The following is a 16,192-nucleotide window of genomic DNA, read 5'->3' as shown; positions in this document are numbered from 1 at the left end:
CATCTAGGCTTGTTGATTATGTTACCTATACTACAAGATATCCCCTAACAGACTTTGTCATTTACAAAAAATGTTCATCCTCTCATGCTGCTTTTCTCAGTGCCTTACATGATACTCATGATCCACAAAGTTTTCAAGAAGCAACTGAGCATGACATTTGGAAAACTGCTATGAAAAATGAACTTCAAGCTCTCCATGACAATGGAACCTAGAGTGTTATTAAGCTTTCTTAAGGAAAAAAGACAGTGGGCAGTCGTTGGGTGCATAAGACAAAGTTCAACTCTGATGGAACTGTTGAGAGACACAAAGCTCGCTTGGTGGCTCATGGTTTTACTCAGACTTATAAAGTGGATTATAAAGAGACTTTTGCTCCAATTACCAAGATGAACACAGTGGGAGTATTGTTGTCCATTGCAGTTAATCAATCTTGGCCTTCATATCAAATATATGTGAAGAATGCATTTTTACATGGTGAGCTAGATGAGGAAGTGTACATGAAGTTGCTCCCAGGTCAACCTCAATTCCATGATACTGACATGGTGTGCAAACTTCATAACTTTATCTATGGTTTAAAGCAATCTCCACGGGCATGGTATTCAAAACTTAGCTCAGTACTTGAAGAAGTTGGCTTTCACAGAAGCAATGTTGATTCCTCACTTTTTGTTCGAATTGGTTCAATAGGAAAAATTGGTTGTTTTGATTTATGTTGATGACCTCATAGTGAAGGGTGATAATATTGAGGAAATTAATTCCCTCAAGCATGCCCTCCAAGTTAGGTTTGCTCTTAAAGATTTGGGAACTCTTAAGTATTTTCTTGGCATTGAAATGGCCACATCTTCGAAGGGGCTCTTTCTAAATCAAAGGAAGTACATTCTTAATCTTCTAAAGGATGCTGATATGGTGGATTGTAAGCCTGGTCGAACTCCCCTTAACAGTAAACTCTAGCTCGACATGCAAAGTGAGGCTCCCACCCATCTCACTGACTATCAAAAGTTAGTTGGGAAACTGATTTATCTCACAATCACATGTCCTGACATTTCCTATGTTGTGAGCATTGCCAGTCAGTTCATGCATGCTCCCACCATCGCTCATTTACGCGTTGTTCAAAGAATACTTCATTATCTCAAAGGCTATTTTGGTCGAGGTATATTGATGAAAAAGAATGGTAACATTGCCATCATGGGGTACACAAATGCTGATTGGGTTGGAAACTCTCTTGATCGTAAGTCAACCACTGGATTCTGCACATTTATGGGTGGCAATTTGGTCACATGGAGAAGTAAAAAACAAAGTGTCATAGCTCAATCAATTGCTGAGGCTGAGTATCGAGCAATGGCATCCACTGCTTGTGAGCTCATTTGGCTAAAAGGTCTTCTCTAAGATTTAAGGTTTCCAAGCAGTTAGCATGTGTCTTTGTTCTGTGACAATCAAGCTGCTATGCACATTGCTTCCAATCTAGTTTTTCATGAGAGGACTAAACATATTGAGGTTGACTGTCATTACATTCGAGCACAAGTTCAATCGAAGGTTATTAACATTCATTACACACGCAATCATGATCAGTTGGCTGATATTTTACGAAATACCTTCCTATTGCTCAATTTCAGCGTTTATTGTTCAAGCTTGGCTCAACGAACCCCCTTGATCCATCTTGAGGGGGAGTATTGGAAGAAGTAGCTAAGGCTTGGAAATCCAACTGGAGCAAATCAATCAAGTCATACATTTTTAGTGTTAGCTGTTTGTTCAATGTAGAACTCTCGGCTAAGGCTAGGGTTTTATTCAAGATATTTTTTCCAGCTTGCTTTAGCGTACAATTAAGGTATTGTGTTTCCTTGTTATAAAATAGTTGGTAGCTCTTGAATGAGTGATTTAAGGAGACTGATTGGAGGCTGCTTCCCAGTTGCTTCCTTTCCGTGCCTTTCTCATATATATGCTTCAACCTTGTAAATGTTACACATGAAAAATATACATCCAAATTTCAACAGATTTACAGGCTTCTTCTTCTCCATAGTTCTCAAGGCGAGCACATCAATACCAACGTCTTCCAAGAAGGTGACAGGATCGAAAGCTATAGTTTCAGCGAAGAGAGCATCAAGATCGTCAGCGAAGAGAGCACGAAGGTCGTCTAGCACCAGGAGTATTGTCTTCAACTCTTTCCCATTACCAAAGCATCGTTTCGGCAGTGACGGATTTACAGGCTTCTTTTTCTCCATAGTTGCCATGGCGTGCACATCAATACCCAAGTTTTCCAAGAAGGTGACGAGATCGAAAGCTGTGGTTTTAGCAAAGAGAGCATCAAGGTCGTCAAGAAGCTCTCCCTCACACGACAGTTCATACTCCATCTGGTTGGGAAAAGGAAAGTAGCAGTGATAGCTAGGGCTTGGAAATCTGGAAACTAGAGAGTAGTACTGTAGTGGTTTACAACACTACAATAAAAAGACGTTATTGCGTCTGATGGCACAGCCGTCGCAAATAACACAAAATATGCGCGCTAGATGGTGGAGCGAAAATAATTGCGACCTTGGCATTAGTAACGTCGCAATTAAAGTCGGAAAAAGATTAGAAATAACAATATGTCGTCTTCAACAAAGGGTTTGCGACGGTCCGAAACGACGGAATAAAATTCAGCGCTCAAATTTTTACATACGCGCTCAATTTTCAGATGAAATAGCCCAGCGCGTGTTTCCTTTTCCTTTCTATCCGAAAAAGAAAAATCTTTTTCTCTCCCTCAACTGTTTCTTTCCCCCATGGTGCTCCTCTCTCCCTAATCCATCCAATTAGAGATTCAATCGGAGATTCTAGAGATTCAATCGGAGATTCTAGAGCTTAATCGGAGATTCTGGAGCACAATCGGAGTTCTTGTAAGCCACTACAATCATCTCCATCTTCTCTCTATTCTTATTCAATAACTTTTGCTAAGTGATTTCTAGGGTTCCTCTCAAATCCGGAAAACAATTGTTTTTATTAATATTGGATTGATTTTTCTAATTGTTGTTGATATGTTTACCTGGAAAGATTATGTACGTGAGATCCCCTCTTTTCTTATTTCCAATTTTTGTTGTCGTTTACTTTCAAGTGAGTTTTGAGATATACAAGGATTCATTTTTCGTTTCAGTATGGGTGGTAACGGAATTTGATCTGGAACTCATTAGATTTTGCTAAAATATATTTTTTAGATAAATTCAGAGTTGTGTTTTTTTCAACTGGATTTTAAGTTTTAGTAGAAACACAGAACCACTTTTGGTGTAGCTAATGGGATTGTTTAGTTTTGGATTAGTTTGGAAAATTGTTTAACTTTTGCGTAGCTAATGGGACTTTGTAGTGTTGAATTAGTTTGAAAACTTGTAAAACTACAGGGAGTATGAGTTTGGTAAATTTAATGAGTCTTTGACTCTTTGTAGGGTACAATTTCCCACACTTTTTCTTTCGGAATAAATCTGAATTGTTCGTGATTTTAGGAGTTTTAGCAATGTTTGTTGCCAGGACATTATCAAGATTTGTTTCTGATAGATTCAGCAACATGCTTGGGATCTTTTTTGAGGTTGAAAATTAAGATTTTGAATCAGATGTAAGCTGTGGAAGTTTTTGTTAGGGTAGGATCAGTGTTGTAGTTCATATACTTTGGATTCGCAACAGATATCAGAACAGGGTGCTTAATACATATCTTGGTAATGAGTTTGAGAGTCATGACTCTTATGTCTAAGCATCCAAGGATTACATATGCAAACCTGTACTAGGTGATTATAGTTCTGAATAATTTACTCAGCCTATTATATGAATTTAGCTCATCAAATTATTTGCAAATGAAGAGCTTGTACAAAGACCATCACAGGCTTTCCTAAACTACGTGGGAGATAGCATGGATTCTTTAATGAAGACAGCAATTAAGGGGCATGATTACTTGTATTTTCAGCTTGCTGGTGTGTTGCAGTTGAGTTCACTGCCCTGCCATTGTTTTCTTTTTTCCAGGCAGGAAGGTATGTTGTGGCCACTGACCACTTATTTCAAGAACACATAGCTAGTTTTCATCTGTTTTTTGTATTTTTTCTTAGGATTCTAAAATTTCTCCTAAGGAAGGACGACTTACAGGTGCTAAACGAGGTTTATTCGAATCCTTAATATATCTTCTTCAAGTTTTATTTTTCCCTATTATAATAGTTCTCATATGCTAGCATTTTAGTTGGATTAGAGTTCATAAATGTTATGCGTTTCGATATTAGATATTTAGAAGTTTTTTTATTAGACTAGATTAGAAGTTCTCTAATAATGTCTCTATTAGTTTATATGTGCTTCTGTATCCTAGCTTTCTTAATTCATGCTTGCTTGTGTATCATTTTCAATTAAATTGTTTGGGAGATGAAGTTTTTTGTTGTTCATTATAGAAGTTTAATTTCTTATCGGTGTGTTCTATCTTTTGATAATAGGTGCACCACATTTTAGGGAAAAGTTCTATAGAATGGGGCTATTGACAAGGATATTTTTGCACTATATGGGGGTGATACATTGGTAATTCTCCCTCCTTGCACTACATGGGCGTGATACACTGGGGGTTGCTGAAACTTCCGACATATGCAGCTTTAGTGGAGGATCCTGAGTTCTGTAAATATATTGATCTGTATGCAAAGGTAATTTGGGTTCGAGCTTGTTTCAGTTCTATTTTGCTGGTCAACAGTTGGATTATTTATCACTGCTAGTGCTATATTATACTTACAGATTTACCGTGTTTGTTCATTTAGAGCTACTTTAATATTGTTAGTTGGCACTAATTTTAACAAACAATCAAATGTTGCTCACCCATTTTCTAGTGGTGCTTGATCTGATCAACTCTCACTTATGAATGTAATATGTTTTCTTGCATCAGTGACAAAATTTTTAATCTGTTTAGTTCCTTTGGGTTTTCATCTCATCTTGTTTTTCTAGCATGTGCTTAGTGGTCTTTGTACAACTAGTATGATTAATACCCTGATATGTGATCCTGTTGGTGCTTTTGAGTTTTGACCATATTAAAATTCGTCTACTTCTAGTTATATATGTTTTCTTCTTATTGATATGAAACTATGGTTTTTGTAAAAAATTTCATACATTATTGATGGTTCCAAAAATGTCACTTGTTCAGGTTTTGGCTAATGACTACATGATGCCATGGATGTATAATGTATAGGACCATTCAACTAACTTGGAAGTAAAAGGGGAGCGTTGCTTTCATAGTTTTATTGGTACTTGTATATGATAATACACTGTATAATGATTTACATTAATTATAGTTCATTGTTAATAACAATTCTTCGTATCAAGCTTACAGATATTTACATAATTTATAGATTATTCATCATTTTTAATAATTATTTATTTCTAGTTTATAAAATTAAATAGAATAAATTGAATCTGGCGTCAAATATGACGTCAGATTTTTTTTTACACCTGCCATCTATTATTAACGATGCTTCAGATAATGTCCCAAGGTTGTCACAAATAGTACTTGCGACAGTCAAGTTGCGTCGTATATGGTGTCAAAACATTTGCGACATAGGTTTATTGCGATGTGTCCATTACCGTCCATTACCACCGTAAGGCCATCACTAAAAGCTTTTTACGATGTTTTTAGCATTTTTTGCGACATTCCCGTTCCGTCGTAGAAGCCCTTTATTTTGTAAAGGCTGCGGTCGATACCTCTAACTAATGGGCTACGTATATATGAACTTTCTTTTCTTGCCTCATGTGGTTTCCTACCCTAATGTGGAAACAATTCTGAAAATTAGGGTTAGTGATCACTTTTCTTTTATTATTAATTAGAAATTAGAAATTTATAACCAACTAATCCATAAATTTGCCTCGGTAAATGATCATCAAGCTTGGGGTTTAGTTTTATTTGCTTTATCATCACGCAAGTGCCTCATCACCGTTTGTTTACCTTCCCTCACAACTAATTTACTGTATTGCCCAAAAAAATTAATAAATAAGATTATTTAACTTCATTTTGTCAAGTTTATTTTTTGGAAATTATATGCACAACCTTTATACTCTATTCACATGCTATTTATGTTCATTGATTCTCTTTTATATATTCAATCTAAAGACAACGTAAACAGAGAACTAGAAGTGTGAAAATTATTTTCCATTTCTTTTGCCCGGTTTGTTTTGTTTGTCAAAGCGAACACGAAAGAGGGGGGGGGGGGGGGGTGTGGCCTTTCAATTGATGGTTCTGCCCATCTCTGCTTTGAATCCTGCAGCTCCGTGTAAAACTTGGCAGGGCTATTTTGGAATTCCATTTTCGCAGGAATTAGGGTTGGTTGGTTAGGTGGGGGGGCTTGCACTTTCGTCTTTGGTGAGGGTAGCTGTTACAGAGAGAGGGAGGTAGAGGGGAGCGTTTCTCAACAGTTTTAATGATGATGGAAGCCTTTTCAACAAGACCACAAAAAAATTATATGGTTGTGAATCTAAAGTGGGTTTGTGTATCGGTCGTAAACCCTAAAGAGCACAACAGACATTTGTTTTGCTTTTTAATTATAGTCATGCAATTGTTGGACGCATTTCAACATGCATCTCTCTTTATCTATTTTTCCTTTTGATTATCCTGTACGTTTAATGAATGCTCTTAAAAAGCTTCCTTTCCAAGCTTTACATATTTTTCTCATGTCCTCCGCTGTGCATTTCTACGTGTATATTGTTGTTGATGTTGTATTCTAGTTGTTATTTAGAGCGAATAAAATGCTGAAAGAAATTGATCGAAGTGAACAACATATCCTAGGAGGAGTTTTGATAAAAAAAAGTTACGGAGATTGGTTAGAAATCGAAAAGAAAAACAACGTCGAGGAACTAAACTTAAATTTTCAAACACTTGCTCCAGGACCAGGCCCATCAACTGCACACAAAAAGAGAAAACAAGAATGGGTTTACGTGTTTTTGGTAAAGGTGACAATCGAAACAAGTTGGTTATCTTGGTTATCTACACAATGTACTTGCCTCCAAATCTAAATAATTAGCTGTCAGACGAAGAAGACTTTGTAGTCATAGATCCCTTTCGCTCTAGAGTATCTAGGGACAAGTGACAAATTAATTTATAGGATAAAGATAGATGTGTGAATCATATTATTTGTACGTTGGTAGGTGTTCCAATGTGGGACTTCTGTTAATTAACTCTTGATCACTTAATTGAATAAGGATATCCACTGAATAATAGTATACAAAATGCTATATATATATTTTTCAGAAAAGAGACAATATTCATTAATTGAGTGAATGAATATACAAGTATATAAGAGGATATGGTACATTTATTTTGGGCCTCGATAAAAACCTTGCCGGGAATTTCAACCCAATCGAAGGGAAAAAGAGTGTCCCATACCAAATAATACAAATTAGAACTATGCTCGATTAAGAGATCTACAATAACATCATGGGTTCCTCGAACCATGTTACTTCTTGGTCCAAAGCCAAACCCAAGCGTTGAAGTCGACGAGCAACTTGTTTGCCTCCCATCTAGTATGTATCAGCATCGTTTGAGGAATAATGCTATATATCTGTATATATTAGCTCTCCAAGAAATCAGAAGGCGAGACACTTTCTTGATTTCAACTGCTTGTTCTTGAAGACGTTCCCTCTTTGCGGTTTAGCCGGCTTAGGCAAATCCTTGATGTCAAGCACCTGAATCTTCCTTCTCTGGTTCTGGTAATCTTGATAACCCTGGTGAAGCTTTCTCTTACTCCTTGCCATCCTCTCTTCGTCATTCCAATCTTGCCGATGATCACGTTCAGAATCGTCCTTCTTCTTAAGGTTTTCTAGATAACAGGAAGGCGGACTTAGCACCCGGTGTAGCGTCTTCAACTCTTTCCCATTACCAAAGCATCGTTTCAGCAGCGGCAGATTTACAGGCTTCTTCTCCATAGTTGTCAAGGTGTGCACATCAATACCGACGTCTTCCAAGAAGGTGACGGGATCGAAAGCTGTAGTTTCAGCGAAGAGAGCATCAAGATCGTCAGTGAAGAGAGCACGAAGGTCGTCTAGCACCCGGAGTAGTGTCTTCAACTCTTTCCCATTACCAAAGCATCGTTTCGGCAGTGGCGGATTTACAGGCTTCTTCTTCTCCATAGTTGCCATGGCGTGCACATCAATACCCATGTCTTCCAAGAAGGTGACGGGATCGAAAGCTGTGGTTTCAGCGAAGAGAGCATCAAGGTCGTCAGCCAAGAGAACATCAAGGTCGTGAAGAAGCTTTCCCTCACATGGCAGTTCATACTCCATCTGGGTGGGAAAAGGAAAGCAGTGATAGCTAGGGCTTAGAAATCTGGAAACAAGAGAATAATACTGTAGTGGTTTGCAAAAGGCTGCGGGGTTGGTCGATACCTCTAGCTAATGGGCTACGTATGTATATATAAACTTTCTTTTTTTGCCTCATGTGGTTTCCTACCCTAATGTGGAAACAATTCTGAAAATTAGGGTTAGTGATCACTTTTATTTTATTATTAATTATAAATTATAAATTTACAGCCAACTAACCTAAATTTGCCTCGGTAAATGATCATCAAGCTTGGGGTTTAGTTTTAATTGCTTTATCGTCACGCAAATGCATCACCACCGTTTGTTTGCCTTACCTCACGACCAATTTACTGTATTGCCCCAAACAAATTAATAAATAAGATTATTTAATTTTATTTTGTCAAGTTTATTTTTTGGAAATTATATGCACAACCTTTCTACTCTCTTTACATGTTATTTATGTTCATTGATTCTCTTTTATGTATTCAATTGAAAGACAAAACATAAACAGAGAGATAGAAGTGTAAATATTCAACCGAATGAAAATTCAAATGCTTGTCTTATTTCACTAAACTACGAGTTACTATATGTAATATCTCATATGATCACATTGATGATAACATTTTTAGAAGAATGGTGATTCCAACACACATGTGAGGGACACTGAAAATAGGACTTATCCTACAAAAGCTTGCCCGACGGAACAATTTTCATCCGTTAAAAAACCATTTACCCGACGAAATATTCAACTTGTAGGGAAAATTTGGTCAACGTTTAGAGTTTCGAGAAAACCTTTACAAGACGGAAAGTATTCGTAGGGCAAGATTTTATCCGTCAGGAAAATTTTTGGCGCTAAGAGGAAAAAAATGGTGCGTTTGCAGAGCGAATACCTAGTTCGTTGGATGGGTCCCTTTGCCCGCCAAACTTTTCTTTTTTGTCGCTTACTATTGCGGGTCGTTTGGCAAAGGACCACGACAATGTGTTAAAAACCAGCAGTGAAGCCCTTGATCGATGACATTTTAATGGTTGCTTGGCGAAGTAGTTCGTCTGGCAAACCCTTACTCATGAATTAGGTATGTGCCTTCTTCTTTCTCCCCATTTCTTCATTTCTCCCCCCCCCCCCCCCCCCCCCCGCGCCCTCCTTCATCTCTTCCTCTCCCACTTAATTGAAGGTTAGTTCATTTTTATTTGTTGATTAATTTTGTCTTCAATGTGTGATTAGTTAATTTTGATTTATGTAGGTTTGTGATTGGATTGGAAATTAAAGGAAAGGTATGTTTTGTCTCTTAATTATAAGTATTATGTTTGAATTTATTTAATTGTGATATGTATATATGTTGAAACTGTGTGTGATGTGAAATTTTGAGTTTGTGTTATTGAAAATATGTAGATTAGGAGAATTTAATTTGTGCAGCACTGTTAGAATTTCATAACCATTTATACGGAGTTAATTATGTTGATAATATTTGTATAATAAATTCGAAGAAACCTTAGACTCGTTTAAGGTTCCGTCAGACGCACGTGTAGGTGCAGTATGCGGCTCCGTGGTCTAATTGAATCTTGAATTGTCCAATTCGAGCACTAGTATGTGTTTAGGGTTTGCAATGAACTTGGCTAAGTTTCTTTCTTGGAAAATTCCGTTGTGTACCCCCTAATGTTCTTCGAGTGCATACTAGATTTTTTTTTGTAAATCTACGTCATGCACGTAAGGAATCATGGGGAGATGCTGCCGAATTCTTTTACATCGGAAATAGTCACGTAATTTGTAACCACAACACAGAAAGTGAACTTTCAAATGGGATAGGATCATTACCGGAGGCATAAGGGGGCAATGAAGCGTATTTTAAATAATCATGATGACTAAATTCTCTAAATACAAGCACAATGGAAAAGAAGTGGATCAAGTTGCAAGGTAGAAGTTGTGACCAATATTTGGATGGGATCGACAATTATATTCAATTTGCATAATCATATTAGGTGTCCTTACGTGAAATGTAATATATTGTGTTCAGATGACACTGGACAAAGTCTGATATCACTTGTATTCGAATAGGATGGTACACACTTACTCCAGTTGGACTTATCATGGAAAATCGCCCATTATAGCATCAATGTCTTCCGGCAATGGGACAATTTGGCTTCAACCCTCTATATCTGACCGTGTTGATGATGACCATATGATGGACATATTGAATGATGATTTCCCTAATGTTTTGCTCAATAGGGATAAAGAGTCATCCACAGACCCCAAGAAGTAGATAAATTGTTGAAAAAAGCTGAGCGAGAAGTGTACCCTGGTTGCGAAGAATTTTTTTGTTCTAATAGCCATTATAGAGTTGATGCACATGAAAGTAGAGTGTAATATGACCAATCAGAACTACGATACGAAGATAGGAATTTTTAAATGTATGCTTCCAAATGCATTACTTGCAAATCATTATAGGTCGAAAAGATCTTGAAAGATCTCGAGTTGGGATATGACAAGATCCAAGCATACATGAACACTTGTGTACCGTTTTACTGTGAATTCGAAAAGTTAGATAAATGTCCCAAGTGCAATAAGCTGAGATATTGAAAAACAAGATTCCGAGTAAGGTGTTGCATTATTTTCCCCTTACACCAAGATTACAGAGATTGTACATTTCGACCAATGTTGTACATGATATGAGGTGGCATGGGGAAGAACAGGTTGATGATGATGTGTTACGGCATTCGACTAACGGCAAAGTGTGGAAGGAATTTGATTACCTCGATTTTATCACAGAGCCAAGAAATATCAGATTAGGTCTTGTTTCTGATTGCTTCAATCCATTTGGGAATTTTTCCAGTGCGCACAACACTCGGCCGGTGGTCGTTCTTCCTTATAACATACCCCCTGAAGGTGCATGAAGAAAGAATTTATGATCATGAGTCTTTTTATACTCGAACCTAAATCACCTGGCGATTCCATTGATGTTTTTTACGACAATTGATTAATGAGTTAATAGATTATGGACAATAGTGTACGAACGTACGACATGTCTACGGGGTGAAATGTTCACTCTAAGAGCCGTATTTAGGTGGACAATTGATGATTTCCCAGCTTATGGTATGTTTTCAGGCTGAAGCACCAAAGGGTATATAGCATACTCAGCATATGGCAAAGACTCATTGTCTTTTTGGCAAGCTAAAAATGCATGCTACTTGAGTTATTGAAGATGGCTCCCCTAGGGTCACGAGTGGAGTGACAGACCTGAAAGATTTGATGGGACATCAAAGTATCAAACTAGTGTTAAGAGAATTATATGGAGATAAAATGTTGGCCAAGTTTAATACGCTTCAATTTGAGGAAGGCTTGAGACTAGTGAAATAACTTAATTGGATGAAAATAGTATATTCATAGACGTGCAATACTGGCCGAAATTGAAAATCAAACACATTGTTGATCCCATGCATATTGAGAAGAATGTATGCGACAATGTGGTGGGAAAGACTCTGCCTAACGAGAGAAACTGAAGGACACCATGAAGACTCGTATTGTCATGCAAGCAATGAGGATAAGATCCAACATGTTGCTTAAATTTGTCATTGATAAATACAAGAAATGGAATGCTAATTTTACTTTCAAGCTGGGTGGTAAGAAGCAAGGAAGAAAATATCGGTAATATCGGAAATATCGGTAGTCCGAAAACACGGAAATATCGATGGAAATATCGGTAAAATATCGATATCGATAAAAATTACATGGAAACCACGGAAATTATAAGAAAAACTTGGAAATTTTTATTGAAACTTTGTAGGATGTTTATTTAGTCAATTATCTATTAGTTTATCACAAAAAATTGGAAAGAAATGCATTGCATGATAGATTTAACATTATCAAGTTGATTATATAGCGAGCTGACAAACATTGTGAGTGTAGAAAATATGTAGTAATTAATGAAAGAAGTCTAAACACACCATAATCATTTATATATAATGAATTAGTACAATATTTGGAGGTTTTATTTAGGATATTAAAAAAAGAAAAAGGGAAGTGAATAAAATGATGAAGAATAATGTGCCGAATTTGACACTTTAAATTTCTTACAGATAAGCATGCGTCTAGGCGTTGAAGTTCCAAATTATAGTATATCAATTAACGATTGAAAATCAATACATTGAATAAGACTAAACTTTAATTTGGATGCCGATTATGTTTTTTTAAGTTTATATAAAGTAAAAGAATTGAATTTTGGAAGTCAGGAGTGTGTCAATTGTTTTATAATTCGTCCGAATACATATATCAGGTTGCTACTCAACGTAATTTGAAAGTATATCTAGTGCAAGGACTTGTCTTTTTTTGTTGATAAGCAAAGGGTTTGTAGCTTTTTTTGCTAAGCAGTAGAACATATTATGTTTGTTTAATCTTTAGCATTTGATGGTTGTCCACAAATATAAGATAGAAAGCCCCAAATTAGATCTGGCTCTTACCTAGTTGGAGTCACAAGTTCACATGTACTAGCCATTGAGACAAAACGTTTTGGTTTTCCTGCCAAACCACCACGAGTTGGCTGGCGTGCAAGGTATCAATCTCTTCGTCTCATCGAGTAGTACAACTTTCCTTTTTATTTCACTCAATTTCGTTGAGTATTGAAAAAGTTATACTCATTTGAATCTTACCTAGTTTCCGGCGACCTCAGTGGCTTTCGAGGAAATTTCCGGCCAAACCACAATGCTTCAGATGTCGTGTGAGATACCATTCTCTTCATCTCTTCGAGGGCTACAACTTTCCTTTTTGTTTCACTCAATTTTGTTGCGTATTGAAAAAGTTATACTCATTTGAATCTTACCCAGTTTCCGGCGACCTCAGTGGCTTTCGAGGAAATTTCCGGCCAAACCACGGCGATTTGGCCGGCGTGAAAGGCATCAATCTCTTTGTCTCGTCGAGTAGTACAACTTTCCTTTTTGTTTCACTCAATTTCGTTGAGTATTGAAAAAGTTAAACTCATTTGAATCTTACCCAGTTTCCGGCGACCTCAGTGACTTTCGAGGCATTTGCCGGCCAAACCACAACGATTCAGACGTTGTGTGAGGTACCATTTTCTTCGTCTATTCGAGGGCTACAACTTTCGTTTTTGTCTTGCTTGATTTTGTTGAGTTTTGACAAAGTTATGGCCATTTAAAGTGTGTGTGAATTTTCGGCTGAAATTCCTATTTTCTTCCTTGAGTCCCACATCGCCCAGCGAGGGCAGTGAGCAAGCCAAGAACGCCTATATTCACATGCTGTGAAAAGCATGTCTTGGTTGGCCTTTGGGCTTTGATCAAGTGTAGTATGTGTTGAGATTTTTCAACATTTTAAAGTATTTTTGAATATTATATTGTGATATTATCGATAATTTTAAAAATATCGATATTATCGATAATATCGTGATATTTTGACGAAAATCATTTGGATAATTAAAAAAATATCGGATCTTAAAAAAAACGATAATATCGGCGATATTTCGCCGATATTATCGATTTTTTCTTCCTTGGTAAGGAGTTCTTGAAGTAGTTGTAAGGTGCAAAATTTCCAGACTAGGTATGCTAGCAATATAGCAAGACATGTTAAAATGGATACTAGGACACTGTTGGGTTTGAAGAGTCATGATTGTCATGTCTTACTGCAACGACTCATTCTGATTAGTATTTGGCCGTACTTGGACTCTAAGGTTGTTAAGACGATGATATTGAAATTGGTACCAGGTGAAATACCCTACAATAAAAACTTAAAACCAATTGTACTGACTAGCCAACATACTAGTTAACTGAATACAGATTGTTAGAATCCCACAAGCATATAAATCACACAAACTTAAAAGGTTACAACTTAACAATGTGAATTTTAGTTAAGTTTTAGTCTTAGTACTTGAGTTAAGTTAACTTGATTAATAAAGTGTCAATACTAGCAAACCTTACAATGTTTAGTTCCAACAAGGTTATAAATAAGGCTTTGTAAAGTATTGAGCACAAGGAAGTTTTTGGCCAGAAAAACCCACATCTGGGTTAAAAACTCGGGGACTCTCAACTGAGTCTAGTCCACTAGTGTAACAAAAGGTTCATACAAAGATCCACACAAAGCTCAATTCTTAGAATCCTATCTAAGGAGCAGCTTTACCTTTGTACAACCTTACGTTACACGAAACAGACTCCTTCGATCTTCACGAAGTGGTAGCTCCTCCTAAGCTCATCACCTTGTGGCACCGAGATCAACACAATCAATGATGTGATATGATGTTATGATATGCACAACAGATTTGGATTCAACTGACCAATCAGGTTCTTCAGTCAACAGTTGAAGAAGAACCTAACATGAATCCGAGAGCTTGGTTTATGAAGAATATGAAACACTTAGGTTTAGACCAAAAACTCAATGCAAAACCATTAAACTAATGCAACCCTAATATGTAGTGATTGCGTGTTTGTGCATGAGATGGTTTTGTAGCTAGGGTTTCGGCTTAGAAGCTTAAGAGGTAGCTTTAGGCTAAATGCACTCTTTTTCTGAAAATCTGAAAAACCTAACCAAGGAACAAATGAAACTTTGAAAACCCTTATAATGGAGGAGATGAATGTTTTAGACAAGGGAACAATGAGACACACGTCACGAGCTAAAGAGACCTTCCCAGATCAAGGGTGAAAGATCCACGTACAACAAAATGTGTTAGATGGCCCATGTGGGTTGTCTTATTTTGCATGCCTAGACAGCTAGAAAAGACGAAAATTCTAACTAGACAACTACACTACAAAAGGATTCTAGAAAAATAAGCTTGACATGCATATGCAAATGTATGATTCAAACCTTTTGTATTGAAGTTGGCTGGTGCTTTGGCGATTTAATTCCAGCAGAAATCCCAGATCAACATTGAACCCTTAACTCTAAATTATGAGTATGTGTGGTAACATTTACAACTTTTTTGACAAGGGAAGCCAAACATTAAACCTAGTACTTAACAGATATATCTCAGTTCATCTAGAAACTGTTGTAAAACTTTGCAAAAGTCCAACATAGATGATATGAAAAAAGATATTGTGTACATCCTCTATTGGCTAGAGCAAACGTCCACTGGTATTTTTCACGAGTATGGTTCATGTAATGATACATTTACCATATAAGGCAAAGCTTGTTGGGCTCATCATAATCGTTGGATGTATCCAATTGAGCAGTAATATTGTTAGTATGTTAATTTGTTAATATTCTTAATCAAGCATTGGAAATTAAAAAATTTCGTAATATTTTACAATTTATCAGACTATTGGGCGATTACGAGCAGTTCATCCGCAACAAGGCACAACCCGAAAGATCCATAGTGAAGGCACTCATATTTATGCGAGGTTCCTTTGGAATGTTGAAACATCCTAGAACAAGCACCTGCACAATTTTTACTGGGGGTGAGCGAGTGAAAAAGTTATCTATCTTTGCGTAACCTGGACGCCCATTCAACGAAGGACCTTTTTCCTGAGCCCTTCAAAGAAGCCAACTTGAGGGGCTCACTAGTCCATATTAAACAACTACGATGAAGTTGACCCATTCATTGAACAACATGAAGCATTGATGAAGACCCAATAGCCTTCACCTTGGGATGAAATCCAAAGACAATTATTTTCGCATTGGTTTGCCAAAGATGTAAGTGTTTTATTTTTCAAAATGTTTAAACTATTTGTTTTTTTCAAAATTTACACATTCAATAGTCATTGTACTTTACTAGATGCGACAGTTACGAGAAGACAATTCACCCTTGTTATTATTCCAGCTGGTATGTCGTCATGTTAGAGCCGAAACGTACGCTGATTGTCACGTGAATGGAGTTAAGTCTTGTTGCACAAGAAGTCATCCACCATATGCCTGTACTTTAAACATATCCTCAACGCCGCAATATTGTCTACTAGAAACACCGAATTCTTGTTTGTCCGTAGGGGCCCCTTGATCGAAGCCAAA

The 16,192-nt window shown here is 37.0% G+C and overlaps 1 protein-coding gene and 1 long non-coding RNA gene across 5 annotated transcripts; both read left to right on the top strand.

Annotated features, from left to right (window-relative positions):
• The first annotated feature begins 383 nt into the window (after positions 1-383).
• On the top strand, positions 384-1,380 carry LOC126630117 (uncharacterized mitochondrial protein AtMg00810-like). The gene is made up of 3 exons (XM_050300263.1): positions 384-539; positions 682-907; positions 1,130-1,380. Exons 1-3 carry the CDS (start codon positions 384-386, stop codon positions 1,378-1,380), a joined length of 633 nt encoding a protein of 210 aa, XP_050156220.1.
• Positions 1,381-1,956: 576 nt separating this feature from the next.
• Positions 1,957-5,342, top strand: LOC126628074 (uncharacterized). 4 transcript variants are annotated; one of them, XR_007625247.1, is made up of 4 exons: positions 1,957-3,587; positions 3,738-4,101; positions 4,425-4,625; positions 5,117-5,342. It is a non-coding gene; the product is annotated as an uncharacterized LOC126628074 (long non-coding RNA). The 4 variants fall into 4 exon arrangements; XR_007625248.1 differs by having other exon boundaries at positions 1,959-3,977; positions 4,053-4,101; XR_007625249.1 differs by having other exon boundaries at positions 1,961-3,977.
• Positions 5,343-16,192: the final 10,850 nt, after the last annotated feature.

Source organism: Malus sylvestris, chromosome 7 (assembly GCF_916048215.2).
Source record: "Malus sylvestris chromosome 7, drMalSylv7.2, whole genome shotgun sequence".
Taxonomy (NCBI): domain Eukaryota; kingdom Viridiplantae; phylum Streptophyta; class Magnoliopsida; order Rosales; family Rosaceae; genus Malus; species Malus sylvestris.
This window is presented reverse-complemented; position numbering and strand designations above follow the sequence as displayed.